Raw genomic sequence first — 22,972 nt, 5'->3', positions numbered from 1 at the left:
TCCTTCTCCAGGGATCAAACCTGTGTCTGCTGCATTGGCAGTCATATTCTTTACCACTGAGACACCTGGGAAGCCGAGAGAATTACTGCTAATATCTGTTAATAGGAATTTTTATGTCTGTATCATGGTGGATATTTGTCTGCAGTTTTCTTGTATCATTTTCTGGTTTTGGTGTTAGAGCAATGCCCATAGAAGAGTTGATGTGTAGTGTTTCCTCTTCAGTCATCCCTTCCCTGGTGGCTCAGAGGTTAAAGCGTCTGCCTGCAACGTGACAGACCTGGGTTCAATCCCTGGGTCGGGAAGACCCCCTGGAGAAGGAAATGGCAACCCACTCCAGTATTCTTGCCTGGAGTATTCCATGGACGGAGGAGCCTCTTCAATTTTCCAGAAGAGTTTATTTGGAATTAGATTAATTTCTTCCATACATGTTCGGTAGAACTCCTTCAGTTTTCTTTATTGGAAGGTTTTAACTACAAATTCAATTTCTTTAATAGATATAGGGCTATTCCAGTTACTTGTTTCTTCTTAAGTGTGCTTTGATAGTTGGTATTTCAAGAAATTTGTTCATTTCATCTAGGTTGTTGGCACAACAACAACAAAAGTTTGTTGGCATAAAGTTATAATATTTTCTTACTATCTCTTTTAATATATGTAGAATTTGTAGTAATACTGGTATTACCTGATAGTGCTAATTTGTGCCTTCTCTCTCTTTTTAACTGATCATTGGCTGGAGTTTTACCAGTTTTATTAATCTGCTCATATAACCACCTTTTTTTTCATTAATTTTTCTATTTTCTAGTCCATTGATTTCTGCTCTGATTTTTTTTCCCCCCTTTCTTCTGTTTTCTTGGGTTTCTTTCTTTTTTTCACATTTCTTAGGGTGGAAATGGAGGTAACTGACATGTTTTTTCCCAATGTAGGAGTTTAGTGCCATGAATTTTCCTGTAAGTACAACTTCTAAGCTCTCTACCCAATACCTTATGGATTATGAGATTTTCCACTCTAGCGGTGGGAGAAGTCACTCTTCCTATCTCCGTGCAAGCTTCAGGGATTGTTCAGTACTTTTGGATGGTCTTTTCTTGTCCTCTGGTTACATGTATTGGTTAGTACTCAGTTGAATTCTTCAAGTGAGGGGTACCCTCTGCAGTTATCCAGAGTTTTCTCCAGAGTTCCCCTTTGTCCTGTCTAATACCAACTCTGATATCTCTAGCCCTATTAGCCTTCCAGACTCAAGCTGTGTCTGCTGTCAGTTCAGGGAAACCACCAGGCTCTGCCTGGGTCTCCTTTCCTGTACTGTAGCCAGTAAACGCTTGTCTGTAAGCTGGGGCAGTTGCTAGGCTTCCGTCTTGCTTCTCATCGCTTGGGATCGCTGTCCTTTGTTGCCTGATACCTAATGTCCTGAGAATTGCTGTTTCATACATTTTGTTTGGTTTTTAGTTGTTTCGGGTGTCAGCTATTTTTACACACAACACTTCTGACATCAAATGTATGGTTTGCTGCTGTTTTCCACATCAACAGCCAGTTCTCCAACTCTGTGCACCCCAAATGGGTGTTGTACAGTTCAATTCAATTTTGATGCCGCCTACTTCAAGTTAGTGTCAGACTTCACAGGTTTAAGAGCTCAGTCCTGGCCCAGAAAATTAAAAAACGAAACCCCACTTTTTAATTGAATTACAGAGATTTATTCTCAGAGAACTCCATATACCCACTTCTACATGGAAACATTTATTATTAACTTTAACCAAATGTAAGTTCATGTGCTGGACACACAGTGAGGCCTAATGAACTGAAATGTCAGAGTTTAGAGCAGAAAAAGGTTTACTGAAGGGCCAAGAAAGGAGAATGAGCAACTCATGCTCAAAAACTCCCAAGTCCCTGATGGTTTTCAGGGAGAAGTTTTTATGGGCAATATTTGGGGTGTGAAAGGGTGTGACTTTCTTCAGATTGGTTGGTGGTAAAGTAACAGGATAATGTTCCAGAAATCTTGTGCTTTTTAGCCTGAAGTTACTGTCCTCCACCTGGGTGGGGCCTTAGTTCCTGCAGAAGAACTCAAAGATACTGTTATAGATATTTCACGAGAAGGACCCTGCCCCACTGGTATTCTGTTGTCTCTTGACTGCCTCTTCAGTTCCCTCCCTTCCCAGATTCGTAACTGAATTGGAACTCGGAAGGTCAAGGAGGCTGAATGAAGCCTATTTCTCAGAAACAAGGAATGAGGACAGAAAGGAATTTGTGCCTAGGAGGGCCCCAGAGGGTCGTGCTCTGTTTTAATACTAACAGTTAGTTTAAATTAATAATATTTCTGGAAAATAAACACAGATAGTAAAAAATTTACCAATTTTTACATCATCAAACAAAAATTTGACACAACTTTCAAAAATGGGAGTAAGTGGCCACAGAAGACTCTAGGTTTGTACTAACTGGTGAGACCTTGGGTAGTGTTGTAGTGCCGTGCACGTTTCTAAACCTGCTTCCTATTTCTGTGTCCCTCCTGCGCCCGCCTCTGGAGCCTCACAGGCTTATGAAGATGACCACTGCAGGAAGAATGCCGTAGGCAGTAGAGGGGCTGCATTTATGCTGCTGTCACAGAAGAGTCAACTCTTTTTTTTTTTTTTTAACAATCTTCTTTTTTTTTAAAGTCTTCATTGAATTTGTTACAACACTGCTTTGGTTTTTCGGCCACAAGGCATATGGGATCCTAGCTCCTTAACCAGGGATGAAACCTGCACCCTCCTCCAAGCAAGGCAAAGTCTTAACCACAGGACCAGGAAATTCCCGTTACATATCTTTTACGTAAACATCTACTTGCTGGGGTTAGAGGCCTAGAATTAGATATAACGATAAAAACAAACAACATATGCTGCTGTTGCTGCTAAGTTGCTTCAGTCGTGTCCGACTCTGTGCGATCCCACAGACGGCAGCCCACCAGGCTCCGCCATCCCTGGGATTCTCCAAGCAAGAACCCTGGAGTGGGTTCCCATTTATAGACAATGATAAATTAGGTGGCTATAGTTTTGATGATTAATAGCACAAAGGATATATCCTCACTTCATTTGGGGCATGAGGCTGGGAATTGGGAGTAGTCTTGCACGCCCTGGAGAGGTACTCCCCATTGGGAAACTATACAGAAAACTTGTGCTGTTATAGTCAGTCCCTGGTGGGCTTCCCTGGTAGCTCAGCTGGTAAAGAATCTGCCTGCAATGCAGGAGACCCTAGTTCAATTCCTGGGTCGGGAAGATCCTCTGAAGAAGGGATGAGCTACCCTTACTCCAGTATTCTTGGGCTTTACTGGTGGCTCAGGTGGTAAAGAATCCACCTGCAATGTGGGAGACCTGGGTTCAATCTCGGGTTGAGAAGATCCCCTGGAGGAGGGCATGGCATGAGAGTTCTTGCCTAGAGCATCCCCATGGACAGAGGAGCCTGGCGGGTTACAATCCATGGGGTTGCAAAGAGTCGGACACGACTGAGTGACGAAGGACAGCACAGCACACAGTCCCTGGTAGTGAAACTGAGCAGGGTCCTCTGGGGCCCTCCCGGGTACAGACATCCATCTTTTCAACCAAGTTGGCCAAATAAATCTTTACTCTTAGTTGTAGGCAGATGACCCCCTACGCTTTGGAGTAAGTGCGGAAGCCATAGTGAGTAAGACTGTCTAGCAGAAGAGCAGAGAAGACCAACAAGGCCTTAGTGTCCTTTACCATAAGTAACTGACTCAACCGTACACTTAACCATGTTTGTAAATTAAAGTTATGGTTTTGGCCTCCTAATTTATGGTATTTCTTTTTGCTTATCTTTTACAGGAGTGATTCTAATCAAAGCCCAGATTTTAGAGCTAGTGTTTCCCATTGCAGCAGTTCAGAAAATAGCTCTAAATGCTCGCAGTTCTCTGAAGAGTATTTTTTCTTCTCTGCCCAATATTATATACACTGGCTGCGCAAAATGTGGATTGGAACTACAAACAGATGAGAACAAGATCTACAAACAATGTTTTAGCTGCTTGCCATTTACTATGAAGAAAATATACTACAGGTAAGGCAACTAAGCAGGCCAGCTAGATGGGAAATGTTTATTATATGGGACTAGAAATGACCAAAAAGTTACATGTATCAAGTGTTTCTGATGAAAAATAACTGGAGCTAATCCAAGAGAATAAATTTTTTCCTCCTGAGTGATGGAAAAATGGCTATTTATGAAAGCAAAAATTGCCCAGTAATCGTAACAGGAATTTTTAAAAAAGCAGTAATTGGGAGACTTTATTGTTTTTAAGCAGATACTCTAAAGAAACCTTTTACTTGGTTTAATTTTTAACCAAGTTCTAAATGGCTCATAAGAAACTCATTTCCCCATCTTAACACATTATTGGAATTTAAAGGTTAAAATTAATTATATGATCTAACCCCTGAGTTGTAGAAGCTAGTAAGATGCTTAACTTTCCTGCACCTCAGTTTTCTTATCTTCACACTAAACATTAAGGATAGCAGATTAGCAATCAGTGTTTTATGCTCTTTTCTATTTCTAAATACTGTAATATCTAAAAACCAAATACAGATATGTTCAGCATGTTATCATGGAATACTTTAAATAAGAAAATTTATAGAAGCATAATCCATTAGCCTTATTTCTCTTTACATATATTTATGTTTGTTATGAACAAGTAAATGAACTTTGCTCTTACTTTGAAAGTTGCTTGTCTGAAAAGAAGATTGGATTCAGATGCAAGGTCCCCTCCTCCCTTTGTCTCCACCAAGTCCATTCTCCACAGCCAACAGAGTAACCACTGCATTCCTTTAGAACCTTTCCAGAATTTCCTGTCGCACTCTGCATTTCCCAGCACACTCGTCTGCCACACTCCTCGCCTTGATCTCTGGGTTGGTCCTGGCCTTCTGTAAGGTTTTTAGCATCTGACTTTTTCCTCCTTAGGGCGTTCTCGCCTGCTTCTCCCCCTGCCTGACCCCACAAGGCTGACCCATTTGTGTCTTAGTTGAGGGCCCTTCATCAGAGAGACTTTTTTTTAGTCGCCTCCTTTGTTCTCTGTTGAAGTGCTCTGTGTGTGCACCTGGAGTCATTTACTTGCATAGTCTTCTGAAAAACCTCGTTATGGAGATACAATTCACAGTCCATCAAATCAACCCATCTAAAATGTGAAATTCCAAGGCTTTAGTATATTCACAGGCTTGTGCAGCTGTTACCACAATCTATTTTGGATCACCTTCACCTCTCCCACCCCCAAAGTAGCCATTTCTCATTCTTCCTTCCCACCAACCTACAGCACCCACTAGTCGAATTTCTGGCTCTGTAGAGGAACTTACTTTGGACATTTCAGATAAATAATCATACAGTGTGCAGTCTTTTATGACTGGCTTCTTTTTTTTTTTTTAACCTGTTTCAAGGTTCATCCATATTGTAGCATATATCAAGTACTTTATTTTGTTTTATTGCCAGATAATATGGGCACCCCTGCGTGCCAGTACAGGAGATGCACATTTGATCCCTGGGTTGGGAAGATCCCTGGAGAAGGAAATGGCAACCCACTCCAGGATTCTTGCTTGGGAAATCTCATGGATGGAGGAGCCTGATGGGCTTAGTCCTTGGGGTCACAAAAGAGTTGGATACAACTTGACGACTAACCAACAACAATATGGATATGCCGCATTTTATCTATCCATTCATCAATTGATGAACATTTGGATTGTACCTACTTTTTGGCTATTATAAATAATACTGCTCCAAACATTCATGTACAACTTTTTTGTGGCCATGTTTTCATTTCTCCTGGGCATGTACTCAGGAGTAGAATTGCTAGGTTGATGTGGTAGCTTTTTACTCCTTTTTAGGAACTGCCAAACTGTTTTCCGAAGCCGCTGCACAATTTTAGTTTTACCAGAAGTGAATGAGGATTGCAGGTTCTCCATGTCCTTGCGGTCACTTTTTATTATTATCTGTGTCTCTTTTTTGTTGCATGTGCTTTTGGTATCATATCTAAGAAAAGTGTCCTTCCTAAGCCAGTATCATGGAGGTTTACTCCTATTTTTTCTTCCAAGAATTTTATAGTTAGCTCTTACATATAGATTCATGATCTGTTTTGAGTTAATTTCTATATGTGGTATAAGGAAGGAGTCCAGCTTCATTCTTTTATTCAGTTGTCCCTGCACCGTTGGTTGAAAAGCCTATTCTATCCCCAGCGGAGCATCTTGCCACCATTATTGAAAACCTTAATTGTCTTTCTATACCACTAAACTCTGGAGTTCCTTGAGTGAAGCAAGCAGATCTCTCTTATTCACTAGTGTGTACCCAGTGTATACACTGGATAGTACCAGATTTTGCGCACGTATTTGCTGAAATAAAGAATGGAGGAAGAGGGACTCCCCCGGAGGTTCAGTGGTTAAGACTTTGTGCTCCCAATGCAGGGGATGCAGGTTCAGCCCCTCGTCAGGGAGCTGAAGGCCCGTGTGCCACATGGCACATCCAGATTTAAAAAAGAGAATGGAAGAAGTGAGATACCCTGGGGAAAGATTATAAAAAGATAAAAGGACCTGGAATCATGTCGATAAAGGGGGAAGTAAGTTTTTAGAGAGACAATCAGTAGTCGTGGTTTAGTGGTTATGCTGAATTCCCCTATCCTGGTAGGTCTTTCTAAATTCTGTTCATTTTGTAATAATTTATTTTTAAAAGGGGTATATCCCTTTCTTTAAAAGTACACAGAATAATTTTATTCATGTCATTTTGTTCATGTTGTTTGTTCTTTAGAGTGTGTCATGGTTTGTGTCTACTTCTTTGTCTTTATTTAGTGACATGCAAAAGTTTGTTTTTTATGATAAAGAATCCAGTGGAAAAAAATAACTTGAAATTGTGATTGTGAAATATGTGATTATCATCTTTATTTTATCTCTAAAAGTAATTTGCACAATAGGGTAAAATTATGTCTTCTTATATTAGTATCTGAACATTTAAAATGAATATGAAATAAATAAAATCAATGTATTACTTGAAAGTCTTTAAAATAAAAGCCCTGCATTTCTAGGGCATTTCAGGACATCCTACTGTTGTTTTAAGAATTAAAATGAACTCTGAATAAAGACCCAGTGCTGTGGGCTTCCCTGTGGTCCAGTGGTTAAGAATCCACCTTGTAATGCAAGGGACACCAGAATGGCCCCTGGTCTGGGAAGATCCCATGTCTCAGGGCAACTAAGCCTGTGTGTCGTAATTACTGAAGCCAGCATGCACTAGAGTTCGTGCCCCAGAACAAGAGAAGCCATAGCCATGAGAAGTCCACATACCACACCTTGAGAGTAGCCCCTACTCACTGCGATTAGAGAAAGCCTTTGCACAGCAACAATGACCCAGTGCAGCCAAAATAAGTAAATAAATATTTTTTTATAAAACTAATTTTTGAAATTATATTACATTTAAACATTTCTTTAATTGAAAATCTTTTTGACGGTCCTAAGCTGTTTACTCTTTTGTAGGCCAGCTTTAATGACCATAGTTGATGGAAAATATAAGGTCTGCATCCATGTAGGATCAAAGCTGATAGAGAAGATTCTGCTCAACATTTCTCCTGACTGGCTCAACAGAGTAATAGGTAAGATATCAAGAGGTTGTCCTCTGTGGAACCATTCATATCAGGAGTACAGATAGTATATTAAAATAGAAGGAACATTATAGTCTAAATTAACTTCTTTTCCTGTCAGTATATAAGCAGTAGGATAATGTAGCTTGAGTGAAACACAAGACTATACAGGCTACTGTATGTAAAATAAGTAATCAACGAGGACCCACTGTATAGCACAGGGAACTCTACTTAATACTCTATGATAACCTCTGTGGGAAAAGAATCTGAAAATGAATAGACATGTATATGTGTAATTGAATCACTTTGCTGGACACCAGAAACTAACACAGCATTGTAAATCAACTATACTCCAATATAAAATAAAAATTTTTTAAATAAATAAAATTCTCATATATACAATGAAAAAAAAAAAAAAAAGAAACACAAGATTATGTAAGTTGGAAGGTAAGACTTGCTCTACACCTGTCTCAGCACATGAAGAGAGAGAGAAGTAGGTGCCTAATCTCTTCTTACTCTAACTTTCCAATTGGTAAGGGAAAACACCAGTGCCCTAGTTTTTTAATAGTTAAGTAAATGAATGTGCAGCACTATATAAACATATGAAGACTGTGCAGATGGCAGTCGTGTGGATGTTCAGGAACTTCAGCTCTGATGATAGGCACAACAACAGTAGCTGACCGTCAGTAGCTAACAGCAAAGTGAGGACGATCCATTTGTCAGATGCTCAAACTCCATCCTTTCCTCATTAGTCTGAGACTCTCTAAGCAGATGAGTTAATCTCATTTAATGATGGCTCTGTCTCTTAATAGTGGTTTATTTTTTCTGGCTTTCATTTTTGCTTAAATGTTGAACATTGCATATAGAACAATACAGACTGAGGTGAACAGTATTTGTATCTAAAGTGAGCACACCTGTTTTCTTCGACTTTTAATGGGGGTGAGGGTGAGCAGAGTAGAGTTAATTTTGCCAGCCCATGAGTTGGATTTGAGTTTTTCATTGCTCTGGTTACCTTCAGGTCATCACTGGCTTCAAATTTTCTAGCATTATCCGTGCTCATAGTGGGGAGTGGTTCTCTAGAGAGTTTCCTCCGAGTATTCCTGCTCTGCTGTCAGCTTTAATCCTTCACCCTGCACCCGGGCCTCAGAGAGTTTCTTACATTTGTATACCTCACCAGGTTGCACAGGCTCTGTTGGTTGTCATTTTTGCATCCCAGCCTAGAGAGAGGGGCAGGAGTGATTCTCTTTGATTCTCGTCTAGCCGTAGTCCTACACAGGTTCTTCGTGTGTCTGGTTCTTGGGTGTGGTGCCTTCGAACAGACCCTGTCCCTCCTGCCGTAGCAGCCGAGCTCGGCCTTGTGTCTCTGTTGAGTGTCTCTGCGTGGTCCTGCCCCTATCCCAGCAGGAGGGCACTGCTGACGGTCTTGATCCAAGGTGGTTTTCTGCCCCTCCCCCAGGGATAGAGGGATTTTCCGCCATCTTCATCCTCACCATCTGTATCTTGGGGCAGGAAGACTTGTGGTCTTAAGAGCCCTGGTGGTCCAGGGGCTAAGACCCCACAATCTCAATGCACAGGGTCCCACAGCCACGACTAAAGGTCCAGCAGTGAAGATCGAAGATCCTGCCTGCCGCAACTAAGACCTGGCACAAACAAAGAAATAAATATTTTAAAAAGATTTTGGTATTCATTAAGAAACTTACTCAGGGTTCTGTTATACAAACACTATGTGTATATATAACCATGATAAGAGCTGTAGACTAGATAAACATAAGAGTTCTTTTCTGATGTGGACATACCCTTTTTGCTTCAAGCTTAATTTAGGAAAAGATGAATCTCAGTTCTTCCCTGTATTGTTTTATGAAGCCGGTGGCTGTGCCGTAAAAGGAAACAACATCAGTCTGAACCCGTGCTTTCTCTTCAGAACAGCAGGAATTGCACCTCATCATTAGAGAGGAACCTATGGCTAGCAAGAGCAGGGATAGAGATACGTACAGTGGCTTTGGGACTTGAGAAACCAAGGGAAACAATGAACCATAAGTGTGAGCATTTCCATTCCCCCGGAAGGGGCACTAAGAGCCCTGCGTTTCCTCTTCCGCAGCCCCTCCCTCTGACGTCACCTACGGAATGGCCGCCGCGGACCTGCTCCATGCCTTGCTGGCGGGCAGCGGGGCGCCTTGTGTCCTGAAGGTGCAGAGCCTCTTTGTGTTAGATGAAAACAGCTACCCACTGCAGCAGGACTTCTCCCTCCTGGATTTTTATCTCAACGACTTGAAGCACGCATCCCATGCCCTTCTCTGAGACCAGAGGAAGAAAATGCAGGCACTTCAAGGAAGAGCAGTGAGATGGTTTGTCTTTGGAAATGAACGACAGGGCTTTTGCTCGGGGTTTAAAATAAGTATGTTTTATAAAGAGAACTGTGCTAAATACATTAATTAAAACTTTTTCCCCCCCTAAGAAAATTCTGTGAAGTTTATTGTTCGTTTATTTTTTGGTCTTTCCCTTTCTTGCTTCTAGAGAAATCTGGCAATGAGGCAACATCCAGCAGGTCATTAGGATTAAGTCTCTCTGTTTAGTCCCTGCTCCATTCTGGGCACTGTCCCAAGTACTGAGACATGGACCTGAGGAATTGCTTTTCTGTATGGTCACAAACTTAATTTTTTTTCTTACTCCTTCATTAATAAACTGTAGACATGACATAATTTCTTTGATTATAATTATACATGACTATGGCTTAGTTCATATAAGCCTATGTTTAGACAAGTTCCAGATGACCGTGTCTTTTGATAAAGAGGCATTGAAAATGTAGGAACATGGTCATGTTTGAACTTATTATCAGGGAAGGCAGAGAGTCATATTGTTCATTTCTAGGATTTCAGTACCTCACTGAATTTACTTACAAACAGACACTTTACAACTTATTACATTCTATACATTCTCTCATTACAACGAGAGCAGCAGCTCACAGAGAATGGGAGTCACCAGTGAGGAAATAGGGAGCGGTACTTAACCAGGAAGTCTGGAGGATGCTCAGTGGTACTAGATAATCATATTGCTTGAACAAAGCTAAATTCATGATAAAATGAACAGGTGTGTTTTGTAAAATTGTTTTGGTTCATTGAAATTGTTTTCTCAAATTCAGGCTTGTTTTGTTTTTAACTTGGCTTCCCTAAAAATGAACCTCAGGAGTTTTGTGATTCTCTCCAAAATCATACACAAAAATGATTGTATGAGAGTGCACACATACAAAAGAACCTTATTCAGTGGAGAAGGGTCTGTAACTTCTAACAAAACCTTCTTACACAGCTTATGACAGTTTCTTGTCATGGGAGAACAAGCTCCTGCCTGATCTCTTCCACCCTGACAACTCCCGCCAAATGGCACCTCCTCTCTCCATCCTGGTATTTCTCTCTGATTCATTTTACTGTATGCTCAGATAAGCTTAGGGTAGCAGGCCAGCAAATTGTCTGCATAATCAGATACTAGATAAGCTAAGGAACTGTCTTTATTTACATTTGTTCTTTAGTTGCTCAGTCTTGTCCGACCCTTTTGTGACCCTATGGACTGTAGCCCACCAGGCTCCTCTGTTCATGGGATGTTCCAGACATGAATACTAGAGTAGGTTGCCATTTCCTTCTCCAGGGGAATCTTCCTGATCCAGGGATCGAACCTGAGTCTCCTGCATTGCAGGCAGATTTTCATGCAACACTGTGATCATATTATCTGGAAGAGTCTTACCAATATGGTATAGTGATTCCCCTAAATGGGAAATCCTGATTTTATTTTCTCCTTCATTTTTACTTGATGGAATTATTAGAAAAATGTCCCTAACTTCTAAAGAATATAAATTCCCTGTATTAAAAAGATCACTTACCAAATATAGAAAAAATTTATATTCATGTAACCAATATCCCAGTTAAGATTTAGAACATTTCCATCACTCTAAAAATTTCTCTCATCTCCATCTCCAGTTAGTTCCCACTGATGACAGGCAACCACTGTTCTGATTTCTATCACCACAAATTAGTTTGACCTGTTCTTGAATTTCATATAAGTAAAATCATATAGTTTATTTTCTTTGTGAACTTTTTTCTCACGTCATTTTTGAAATTCACCCAAGTTTTCATGTGACTCAGTAGTTCATTCTTTTTATTGCTGTGGAATATACCAATTTTATGAATATATTACATTATCCATTTTCTAGCTGCTATAAGCATCATTTTGCAAGTCTTGTGGATGTATGTTTTTATTTTGTAGTTGGGGAGGTAAATCCCTATGGAGATTGCTGGTTTATGGGATAGGTATTTAACTATTGTTAAATATTTAACTTTGTAAGAAACTTTAAAGCAGTACTCCAAGACTGTTCTACACACTCCGCAGTCATGTTATAAGGATTCCGGTTCTACACCTTTGCCAACATTTGAGGGTGTCATTTTCATTTTAGCCATTGTAATGGGTGTCAGATCAGATCAGATCAGATCAGTCACTCAGTCGTGTCTGACTCTTTGCGACCCCATGAATCGCAACATGCCAGGCCTCCCTGTCCATCACCAACTCCCAGAGTTCACTCAGACTCACGTCCATCGAGTCAGTGATGCCATCCAGCCATCTCATCCTCTGTTGTCCCCTTCTCCTCTTGCCCCTAATCCCTCCCAGCATCAGAGTCTTTTCCAATGAGTCAACTCTTCGCATGAGGTGGCCAAAGTACTGGAGTTTCAGCTTTAGCATCATTCCTTCCAAAGAAATCCCAGGGCTGATCTCCTTCAGAATGGACTGGTTGGATCTCCTTGCAGTCCAAGGGACTCTCAAGAGTCTTCTCCAACACCACAGTTCAAAAGCATCAATTCTTCGGCACTCAGCCTTCTTCACAGTCCAACTCTCACATCCATACATGACCACAGGAAAAACCATAGCCTAGACGGACCTTTGTTGGCAAAGTAACGTCTCTGCTTTTGAATATGCTATCTAGGTTGGTCATAACTTTCCTTCCAAGGAGTAAGCATCTTTTAATTTCATGGCTGCAGTCACCATCTGCAGTGATGTTGGAGCCCAGAAAAATAAAGTCTGACACTCTTTCCACTGTTTCCCCATCTATTTCCCATGAAGTGGTGGGACCGGATGCCATGATCTTCGTTTTCTGAATGTTGAGCTTTAAGCCAACTTTTTCACTCTCCACTTTCACCTTCATCAAGAGGCTTTTTAGTTCCTCTTCACTTTCTGCCATAAGGGTGGTGTCATCTGCATATCTGAGGTGATTGATATTTCTCCCGGCAATCTTGATTCCAGCTTGTGTTTCTTCCAGTCCAGCGTTTCTCATGATGTACTCTGCATATAAGTTAAATAAGCAGGGTGACAATATACAGCCTTTGCCGGGGTCCAGCCCCGGGTGGATCCAGGGAATTCGAAGCGGGGACGGCGTCAGCGAGGATCAGGAAACAACTGCTTAATTAAACGTTAATTATGGATATAAAGAGTAATAGAATAAGGATAGCTCAGTGAGGAAATTCAGTGGAGAAAAGAGGCTGAATAATTCAGCCAGAAGGTGAGAGAAAGAACGACACGGGGAGACCAAGTTCCGGTGAACAGGGCCTGCACTTTATTTTCCAAAGTAGTTTTTATACCTTAAGTTATGCATAGAAGATAATGGGGGAAGGGGTAGAGTCATGCAGCAAGCCAGGCTTTCTTCCTGCAAACTTATCATATGCAAAAGCTTAGGTGATTTGCATCATCTTCTGGCCCGGAGGCCTGTTAACATTTTAAGACCCTTTCTTCAGACAACTTATTTTTCTCTAAAGGTGATTGGTCGGGGGCCACCCTCCAAAAGCATTAGATAAAGTTGCATCCCTACAGAGCAAAGGTGTGGTGGGCTATAACAAGAAAAAGAATTAACTCAAGGGTCCAAGGTTACAAACATTAAAGCTACTACTTACACCAATTATATTAATCAATACACTGCCAGGGACACAGCAGGTAAGGGATATGGAAACTTAGCAGCAAACATTGGCCCAACAAGTGAAAATCCCTTCACCAATACAATTTCTAATCAATCTTTTAACTGCTCAAAGGAATCTGTATTTAGACAGTTTAGAACATCTCATGCCTCTCACAGTTGGGAGGCTCTGAGCAATCACATGTGGCCGGAAAAACCTATTCAGGCAGGCTAGAGGACTTCCAAAGGTGTTTGTAGGTTGAAACACTGTCACACCCAGGAATTATTAACTGGAGCTGTAAGCTAACTCTTTTTTCAGAGAGAGGTAGTGGGGGACAGCCCCCCGTAAAGTCAGAGGTGTAGGTGAGAGCACAAAGCAGAAAGTAGGCAGACTCTGGTTTGGGGGGTAGATGCTCGAGAATTTCCAGGGGAACTCCTGAGGCTCAATCCCGCCTTTGCGTATGCCAAGCCTCCTTCCTCATGACCTTTGCCATGGGCGGAGCTCGCTCCCAGCAAGCCTTGACATACTCCTTTTCCTATTTGGAACCAGTCTGTTGTTCCATATCCAGTTCTAACTGTTGCTTCCTGACCTGCTTACAAATTTCTCAAGAGGCAGATCAGGTGGTCTGGTATTCCCATCTCTTTCAGAATTTTCCACAGTTGATTGTGATCCACACAGTCAAAGGCTTTGGCATAGTCAATAAAGCAGGAATAGATATTTTTCTGGAACTCTCTTGCTTTTTCCATGATCCAGCGGATGTTGGCAATGTGATCTCCGGTTCCTCTGCCTTTTCTAAAACCAGCTTGAACATCAGGAAGTTCACAGTTCACATATTGCTGAAGCCTGGCTTGGAGAATTTTGAGCATTACTTTACTAGCGTGTGAGATGAGTGCAATTGTGCAGTAGTTTGAGCATTCTTTGGCACTGCCTTTCTTTGGGATTGGAATGAAAACTGACCTTTTCCAGTCCTGTGGCCACTGCTGAGTTTCCCAAATTTGCTGCCATATTGAGTGCAGCACTTTCACAGCATCATCTTTCAGGATTTGGAATAGCTCAACTGGAATTCCATCACCTCCACTAGCTTTGTTTGTAGTGATGCTTTCTAAGGCCCACTTGACTTCACATTCCAGGATGTTTGGCTCTAGGTCAGTGATCACACCATCGTGATTATCTGGGTCGTGAAGATCTTTTTTGTACAGTTCTTCTGTGTATTCTTGCCATCTCTTCTTAATATCTTCTGCTTCTGTTAGGTCCATACCATTTCTGTCCTTTATCGAGCCCATCTTTGCATGAAATGTTCCTTTGGTATCTCTGATTTTCTTGAAGAGATCTCTAGTCTTTCCCATTCTGTTGTTTTCCTCTATTTCTTTGCATTGATCACTGAAGAAGGCTTTCTTATCTCTTCTTGCTATTCTTTGGAACTCTGCATTCAGATGTTTACGTCTTTCCTTTTCTCCTTTGCGTTTCGCTTCTCTTCTTTTCACAGCTATTTGTAAGGCCTCCCCAGACAGCCATTTTGCTTTTTTGCATTTCTTTTCCATGGGGATGGTCTTGATCCCTGTCTCCTGTACAATGTCACGAACTTCATTCCATAGCTCATCAGGCACTCTATCTATCAGATCTAGGCCTTTAAATCTATTTCTCACTTCCACTGTACAATCATAAGGGATTTGATTTAGGTCATACCTGAATGGTCTAGTGGTTTTCCCTACTTTCTTCAATTTCAGCCTGAATTTGGCAATAAGGAGTTCATGGTCTGAGCCACAGTCAGCTCCTGGTCTTGTGTTTGCTGACTGTATAGAGCTTCTCCATCTTTGGCTGCAAAGAATATAATCAATCTGATTTCGGTGTTGACCATCTGGTGATGTCCATGTATAGAGTCTTCTCTTGTGTTGTTGGAAGAGGGTGTTTGTTATGACCAGTGCATTTTCTTGGCAAAACTCTATTAGTCTTTGCCCTGCTTTATTCCGTATTCCAAGGCCAAATTTGCCTGTTACTCCAGGTGTTTCTTGACTTCCTACTTTTGCATTCCAGTCCCCTATAATGAAAAGGACATCTTTTTTGGGTGTTAGTTCTAAAAGGTCTTATAGGTCTTCATAGAACCGTTCAACTTCAGCTTCTTCAGCGTTACTGGTTGGGGCATAGACTTGGATTACTGTGATATTGAATGGTTTGCCTTGGAAACGAACAGAGATCATTCTGTCATTTTTGAGATTGCAGCCAAGTACTGCATTTCGGACTCTTTTGTTGACCATGATGGCTACTCCATTTCTTCTGAGGGATTCCTGCCCGCAGTAGTAGATATAATGGTCATCTGAGTTAAATTCACCCATTCCAGTCCATTTCAGTTCGCTGATTCCTAGAATGTCGACATTCACTCTTGCCATCTCTTGTTTGACCACTTCCAATTTGCCTTGATTCATGGACCCGACATTCCAGGTTCCTATGCAATATTGCTCTTTACAGCATCAGACCTTGCTTCTATCACCAGTCACATCCACAGCTGGGTATTTTTTTTGCTTTGGCTCCATCCCTTCATTCTTTCTGGAGTTATTTCTCCACTGATCTCCAGTAGCATATTGGGCACCTACTGACCTGGGGAGTTTCTCTTTCAGTATCCTATCATTTTGCCTTTTCATACTGTTCATGGGGTTCTCAAGGCAAGGATACTGAAGTGGTTTGCCATTCCCTTCTCCAGTGGACCACATTCTGTCAGATGTCTCCACCATGACCCGCCCATCTTGGGTTGCCCCACGGGCATGGCTTAGTTTCATTGAATTAGACAAGGCTGTGGTCCTAGTGTGATTAGATTGACTAGTTTTCTGTGAGTATGGTTTCAATGTGTCTGCCCTCTGATGCCCTCTTGCAGCACCTACCATCTTACTTGTATTTCTCTTACCTTGGGCGTGGGGTATCTCTCCATGGCTGCTCCAGCAAAGTGCAGCCAATGCTCCTTACCTTGGACGAGGGGCATCTCCTCACCAGGGCCCTTCCTGACCTTCAACGTGGGATAGCTCCTCTAGGCCCTCCTGCGCCCGCGCAGCCACGGCTCCTTGGACATGGGGTTGGTCCTCCCGGCCACCGCCCCTGGCCTCGGGCGTGGGGGCGTGGGGTAGCTCCTCCCACCCGCCGCCCCTGGCCTCGGGCTTAAGGGCGTGGGGTATCTCCTCCTGCCGCTGCCCCTGACCTCGGACGCGGGGTAACTCCTCTCGGCGGCACCCCCTGCCCCCGACCTCGGACGTGGGGTAGCTCCTCTCAGCCATACCTGCGCCGTCGCAGTCACACTCTCGACCGCTGCCCTGACCTCCGACGCAGGGTAACTCCTCTTGGCCGCCGCCCTTCGGGCATGGGGTCTTCCCGGCTTCTGCCCCTGACCTCGGACGTGGGGTAGCTCCTTTTGGCCGTGCTTTAGCGCGCCCGTCGCAGCCGCCTGCGCGTAAAGTGGTTTAAAACATTAGGTTAGTGGCTGTGAGAAGGGGAGCTAGTGCTTGGGAATGGACACAAGAGAAGAGTGTGTGGGGTGGTGGGGGAGCTGGTTTATCAGTTTCACCACAATTACCAGTTATCAGTTTCCCTGCAGCTCTGATGGAGGAGATAGGCCCCAGGCTGAGCCCTGCAACTGGTGTCTTGCTGATGCTTTAAGATGGGATACCAGTGGGAGCATTGGGCCTGATTGGATGCATTCTTGTGGATTTCCCCCCAGGACACATATGCAGAGAAGGCCTTCAGTCTAGGGGAAGGACAAAAGGAGGGAGAAGATGCCAGCTGGCATCCATCTTGGCTGAGATGTGCCCCAACACCAGGGCCAAATATGGAGATGACTGGCCAGAAAAAAAAAAAAAAAAAAAAGTCCAGAAAACTGCCACTACATAAGCAACCTAAGCTGCCCCTAGAAGATGCAACTCACTCTGCGCTCACCTGTGTGCCCCTTCAAACGTATCCTGTTGTTTCCACACACACTTTGCTTCTTCCACATGCATTTTTCTTCTAATGAAGCCCCCCCTTTTTTCTCACAATCTTGATCTCTGCTGAGTTCTTCAAAGAAGACAAGAACCGAAGTCCTTTTTTCAGCCCTTCACCTCCGGAATCAGCTCCAAATTCATCCTTTAAAACTTGCTCTGCAGATGGAATTCCCTTTAAGCGTCTCTCCTTCGCAGTGAATAAGTACGCTACTAAACAGAAGAAGGCGCTAGAGATCCATTGCGGGATGTAGGCGCTTTTCTCGGTGGGTGCCAGTAGCTGCATTTGTCCCCAGGGGTGCGCCGACACTGGGTGGCGCTCTGCTCCAGCGACATACCCTGGACGCCGAGGGTCCCTCCACCGGCTTCCGGCTTGGCCTAGCCACCCCGTCAATCGCGTTCCCATGGCCCTCCTGACAAGGAGACCACCAGCTCCAGGCCCCCCTCCGGTCTGTACCCGTGCACCACCCACCCGACTCATCCACTCCCTGCAAGTTTGTCCTACCAGATTTGTCAAGTAGCAAACCGATAAAAGCATATTACCATATCAAAGGGCAGATAGAAATCAAATTTCGTCATTTGCTGGATTATACCTCATCAGTGGAGATGAACAGAGAACTTACCAGACAGGAGTGAAGGAGAGGAGAGGGAGGGAGGGAGGGAAGTAGGGGAAAGGGGATGAAACGTGGAGATAAACAGCCTCACTAGAAACCAAACGGGGACAAACAGAAGCGGCTCTATTGAATAGGCACGTATAGGTCCTTTCATGGATCCCAGGCTGTGGAATGTTCTGGCACTCTGTCCAGCATCTCTGTCCTTTCTGAGGTCTCTCGGGCTAAATGGGATAATGTTACCATTTTTAGACATCTGGAATCGGATTCAGATTCCAGCTTCACCACTTCCTAGTTCTGCGGCCTGAGAGATGGCATTGCCTTCCTGATGTGCACTCCCCTCACTTCCAAGTGTGGGCAAGTTCCTCCTGAACTGTTGTACAGTTTAACAAGCGGAGGCACAAGGACCTGTACCGTTCCTCGGAGCTGGTTCCCTCCTCCCCACCTTGATGTCCGCTCTGAGAAACACAGCCCTGAGGCAGAGAGGGGAGGAGTGATCTGAGCAAGTAATCCCTTACTTAAAAATGAAGGGGGGAAAACCCATAATAGGCAGATAGTCCAATCTATCTTCATAAATTAAGACATACATCCATTTTGTTGAAAGAGCCAGCCTTATAGAATGTAATCAGTTAACTGCTTCATTCTTTTCTTCCCCACTCACCCATTCAAACCTGCTTGGTAGGTAGCTTTCCCCTGCCCTTTGGATAAAATCTAGGGCAAGTCCCATGACTTGTTAAATCATTCTTATGTAACAATAAATTTTTCCTGTGACTTCTAGTTGTAAAAACAAGCTGTGTTCAGCACTGGAAATGTCCAGCCCCATGCAGTGGTCTAAACCTCCAATGCCATTTAAAGTTCACACCTCCCCTTCTTTCCTGCCCTGACCTAGGCTCATGCCTTATAGATAGGCATGGAGCACCATTTTTTTATTTCTCCAGTTTGTGCTTCCATTCCTCCTCCCAATGTTCTAACAGGGATCTCTTTTTTATTTTATTTATTTATTCATTTTTTTGGTTGCTCCATGTGTCATGTGGAACCTAGGTTTCTGTGCCAGGGATTGAGCTCACATCCTCTGAATTGGAAGCATGCAGTCTTAACCACTGGACCACCACCACCACCACTGTCCCCTAACAGGGATTTCTGATCATCCAGGAAGGGGCATGGAAGTGGTACAGAAAGGCCACCTAAGGGGTAGGAGAGGTTCTACATGACCAGTTATGAGCTCGAGTGCTCACATGGGTTCTTCCAGAGCCTCCTTTTTCTACAGGATCCCATGACTCAGGTTTGCCCGAGTGTGGGATGGCACACAGTACCCTTCTCATCCACTTTAAAGGTCTGTATTACAGTTTTGGGAAATGAAAGTCTGAAAATTATGCTTCCCAGACTCTTATGGACCAGGTTCCAGGTGGTTTACCAAATGTGAGGCACTCAGGTGAAGCTCGGAAGCAGAGAGTAGAAAATCATCCTTTTCTTCCTTTGATTGTGATGCTTATGACAGCAAGATGCTTGAGATTCTTGTAGTAATTTGAACAAAAAATAAAATTTGTGCAAATTCCAGCCCGTTGTCACTATAGGGTACCAAGTAGGCAGCAATGGCTTTGAGACCTGGCAGCAGTTACGAGACAGGGAGTTCTCCTCCTCTGGGACTGCACCTGTACAGCCGAGCACAGACCCTGGAGTTATGCGTTTCTAGGAAACGTCAATATGGCACCCTGAGTTATCACCCCCGTCCTTAGCCTCTCCCTGTAGCTGTATCTATTGCCACGGTGCTTTGCAACTCCTCTTACAAAAAGGTGTAGTTTACCCTGCCCCTTGACTTGGAAACTCGGCTACATGACTCACTTCAGCCAATAGGATATCAGGTGACACAGCACAAGCTGAAGGTAGAAATGTGTTTGTCCTTCTTCTGCCTTCCCAATGGAAAAGCTTTCCCTGGGTTGCTGCTGCCCCTTCAGCTTGTGCTCAGAATGAACAAACATGGAGCAAGCCCAGGTGAGGACATGAGCCTGGTCAGACCCACAGGTTGAAAGTGAGTTGCCTAATCTAGACCCGCCCATATTCAGCTGATCCACAGATGTGTGAGAAATACACGTGCAATTTAGTAGAACACTAAGATGCTGAGATTCTTTGTTATGCACCATTTTCCCAAAAATAGCCAACTGATACAAACAACTTTTCTCCTTTTGACTTCATCAGCCCCATAAGAAGGCTATGTAACTTGTGTCATCAAATTCCCTGTATAAAATCACTCTGTGTTGTGAGTTCTTTCTCTGGGAGAAGAATTCTGAGAAAATAATGATTTTTCTGCTTGAGTCAGAGTTATGTTCATGCTGAGAATTAGAAAGCCTGAATGAAATACAGAAAGCTTCTTTGCTAAAGAGCTGCCAAGTCAACAAGCATTTGATGGGCCATGATCTCAGAAGAAGGAAAACACAAGGGATGAGCTGACAGTTTGTGAGCCACTTTTCCCTTTAGGAACCTTGCTGAGCATTTGCACAGAGGGCCATGGGTTAAGAGGTAGAAAAGGAAGCACAGGCTCTGGAGCTGAACAGACAAGACGTTGGAGATTGGAGTTGCCAAGGCAGCTAGGATTAGAGGGGACAAGATGCTAGATAAAAGCAAAACACAGAAAAGAAACTCGGGAATTCTCTGGTGGTCCGGTGGTTAGAGCTCACTGATTTCACTGTGGTGGCCCAGGTTCATTTCCTACTCAGGGAACTAAGCAAGTCACGAGGCATAGCCAAATAAAAAAGAAATTCTGAAACTTGAATGACATTTTAAAGCTGTTGAAAGAAAAAGAAATGTCAACCTAGAATTTTATATTCACAAAATTTTTTGGTGGGTTTCTTGGGATTTTCTATACATAAAGCCATGTTGCTGCTGCTGCTGCTAAGTCGCTTCAGTTGTGTCTGACTCTGTGTGACCCCATAGATGGCAGCCCACCAGGCTCCTTTGTCCCTGGGATTCTCCAGGCAAGAATTCTGGAGTGGATTGCCATTTCCTTTTCCAATGAATGCATGCATGCTAAGTTGCTTCAGTCGTGTCTGACTCTGTGCGACCCCATAGACCAGGCTCCTCTGTTCACAGGATTCTCTAGGCAAGAATCCTGGAGTGGGTTGTCATTTCCTTCTCCGAAAAACCATGTTATCTGCAAATAAGTATAGTTTTACTCCTCCTTTCATGATCTGGATTCCTTTTATTTCCTTTTCCTGTCCAATCACACAGCCACCACAATTTTGCAAGAGATAAAGAAGGCATGAAGATTGTAAAGGAAAAAGTAAAAGTATCATTCACAGAGGTCATTACTATATACAAAGAAAATACAAAGAATCTACAAACAATTACAAGTGACTTTAGCAAGGCCACTCACTAGGTACAAAGTCAATGTACAAAAATCAATAGAATTTTTATATACTAGAAACAAATATAAAACACCTAAGAGTAAATCCAAGAGAAGAGGTACAAGAACACTTTCCTGTAAAACCACAAAACAAGTTTAAAGAAACTTGCAAAAACCCTAAAGAAATGGAGAGATACACCATGTCATACACATGTAATATACCATGTTAATGGGCTGAAGATTCAACATTTTAAAGATACCAAATTGTCCCCAAACTGAATATGTTGAATGGAAAGTCCAACCAAGTTCTAGTACTTTTTTAGTGTGGAAATTAAGAAGCTGACTCTAAATGTTTTATGGAAATGCCAAGGGCTTCATTCTGCTTGGCTCACCTTGTGGACAGGATTGAGACCTGCTGTCTTAGGCCCACGGAGACACGGTGTCTTTTCGCCCTGACTGTATATGTGAACAGGGGCCAACCCGACAGAGCACCCCCACCTCCCCTTCAGAGCAGAGAGCCTGCCTGTCTCTTGCCATTGAAAATGTTCAACTGTGAGTCAGACATGTCTGTCCATTCTGTCCTGCAAAGGGCATATTTACCAAATTTTCCAAGTGGCCCTGGAAAGGTCACTGAGACAAGAACCTCCCCTTGAAATGTGGGGGTAGTTGGCACCTGTGGTCTCGGGACCCCAAGAGAAAGGGGAACCGTTCCATCTTAGTAGCTGGCTGTACAAACACACTGCTGTTGTTTAGTCACTAAGTGGTGTCTGACGTTCAACCCTTTGCGACCCCATGGCCTGTAGCCCACCAGGCTCCTCTGTCCATGGGGTTCTCCAGGCAAGAATACTGGAGGGGGTTGCCATTTTCTTCTTCAGGGGGTCTTCCTGGATCAGGGATTGAGCCCATGGCTCCTGCATTGGCAGGTGGATTATTCACCACTAAGCCACCAGGGAAGTCCCAAACAAACACATAGAGAATGCCATTACATGTGTGCTGTGATGCTGTTAGAAATTACTGCAGTGTTGGTTATGTTAAAAATCATGAAATAAGTAAGGAAAAGCAAACACAAGGTATTCTGTGCATACAGACCACTAGCGGCAAGGCTTATATTTGTGCATTGACAGAGATTGGAGGTGAAGTCAAAGAGGCAACATTTCACTACTTTCTTTTGCAGAAGTTGCTTCACTGTGTAATAAAAGAGAAGATACCACTTAAGTGTTGTTTCAGTTACAAAGAAACAAGGCTTGAATCTGCAAGCTTAGTAGTATTCAGGTGAAAATGATAACTGCTTAATAACAGTTATCAGTGACAAGCAGAAGGGCTGCTGGTGACTTTGAGTACATCTTCACAGGGACTCGATGACTGTGGTTTGTGGGAACTTCCATCTTAGTGAAATTGACACTGACACCTACCACAACACAGCAATCATAATGGATCTGCTGGGCTTACAGGCAAAGGTTTCAGCCCTATGGGCTGTGCTTTGGCCACGTGCTTTCACCATTTCTTACCCCGAGGTAGGAGGCCCAAGGGCAGATGACCAGAACCTGTCCACCACTCAGTACCTG

General features: G+C 43.1%; 1 protein-coding gene and 1 long non-coding RNA gene across 20 annotated transcripts in view; one reads left to right on the top strand and one right to left on the bottom strand.

Moving 5' to 3' along the window:
• The window catches only part of SHLD2 (shieldin complex subunit 2), a 113,925-nt gene extending 103,896 nt beyond the window's left edge, over positions 1 to 10,029 (top strand). For all 19 annotated transcript variants that reach the window (XR_015156561.1, XM_086381137.1, XM_086381139.1 and 16 more), the window contains 3 exons: positions 3,801 to 4,029; positions 7,467 to 7,582; positions 9,669 to 10,029. Coding sequence is in view for 18 of the 19 variants with exons in the window: in XM_086381137.1 (XP_086237263.1) it covers positions 3,801 to 4,029; positions 7,467 to 7,582; positions 9,669 to 9,868 (545 nt within the window). In the remaining variant the exon portion in view is untranslated. The remainder of the gene's footprint in view (positions 1 to 3,800; positions 4,030 to 7,466; positions 7,583 to 9,668) is intronic.
• On the bottom strand, positions 8,370 to 16,927 carry LOC147342770 (uncharacterized). The gene is made up of 2 exons (XR_015156567.1): positions 16,763 to 16,927; positions 8,370 to 9,210 (listed from the first exon to the last, which is right to left on the bottom strand). It is a non-coding gene; the product is annotated as an uncharacterized LOC147342770 (long non-coding RNA).
• Positions 16,928 to 22,972: the final 6,045 nt, after the last annotated feature.

The sequence above is a fragment of the Bos grunniens genome, chromosome 28 (assembly GCF_055505025.1).
Source record: "Bos grunniens cultivar Pamir isolate PY7600 chromosome 28, Bosgru_T2T1.0, whole genome shotgun sequence".
NCBI classification, from domain to species: domain Eukaryota; kingdom Metazoa; phylum Chordata; class Mammalia; order Artiodactyla; family Bovidae; genus Bos; species Bos grunniens.
Note: the sequence above shows the minus strand (reverse complement) of the source record. Positions and strands in the feature narration are given on the sequence as shown.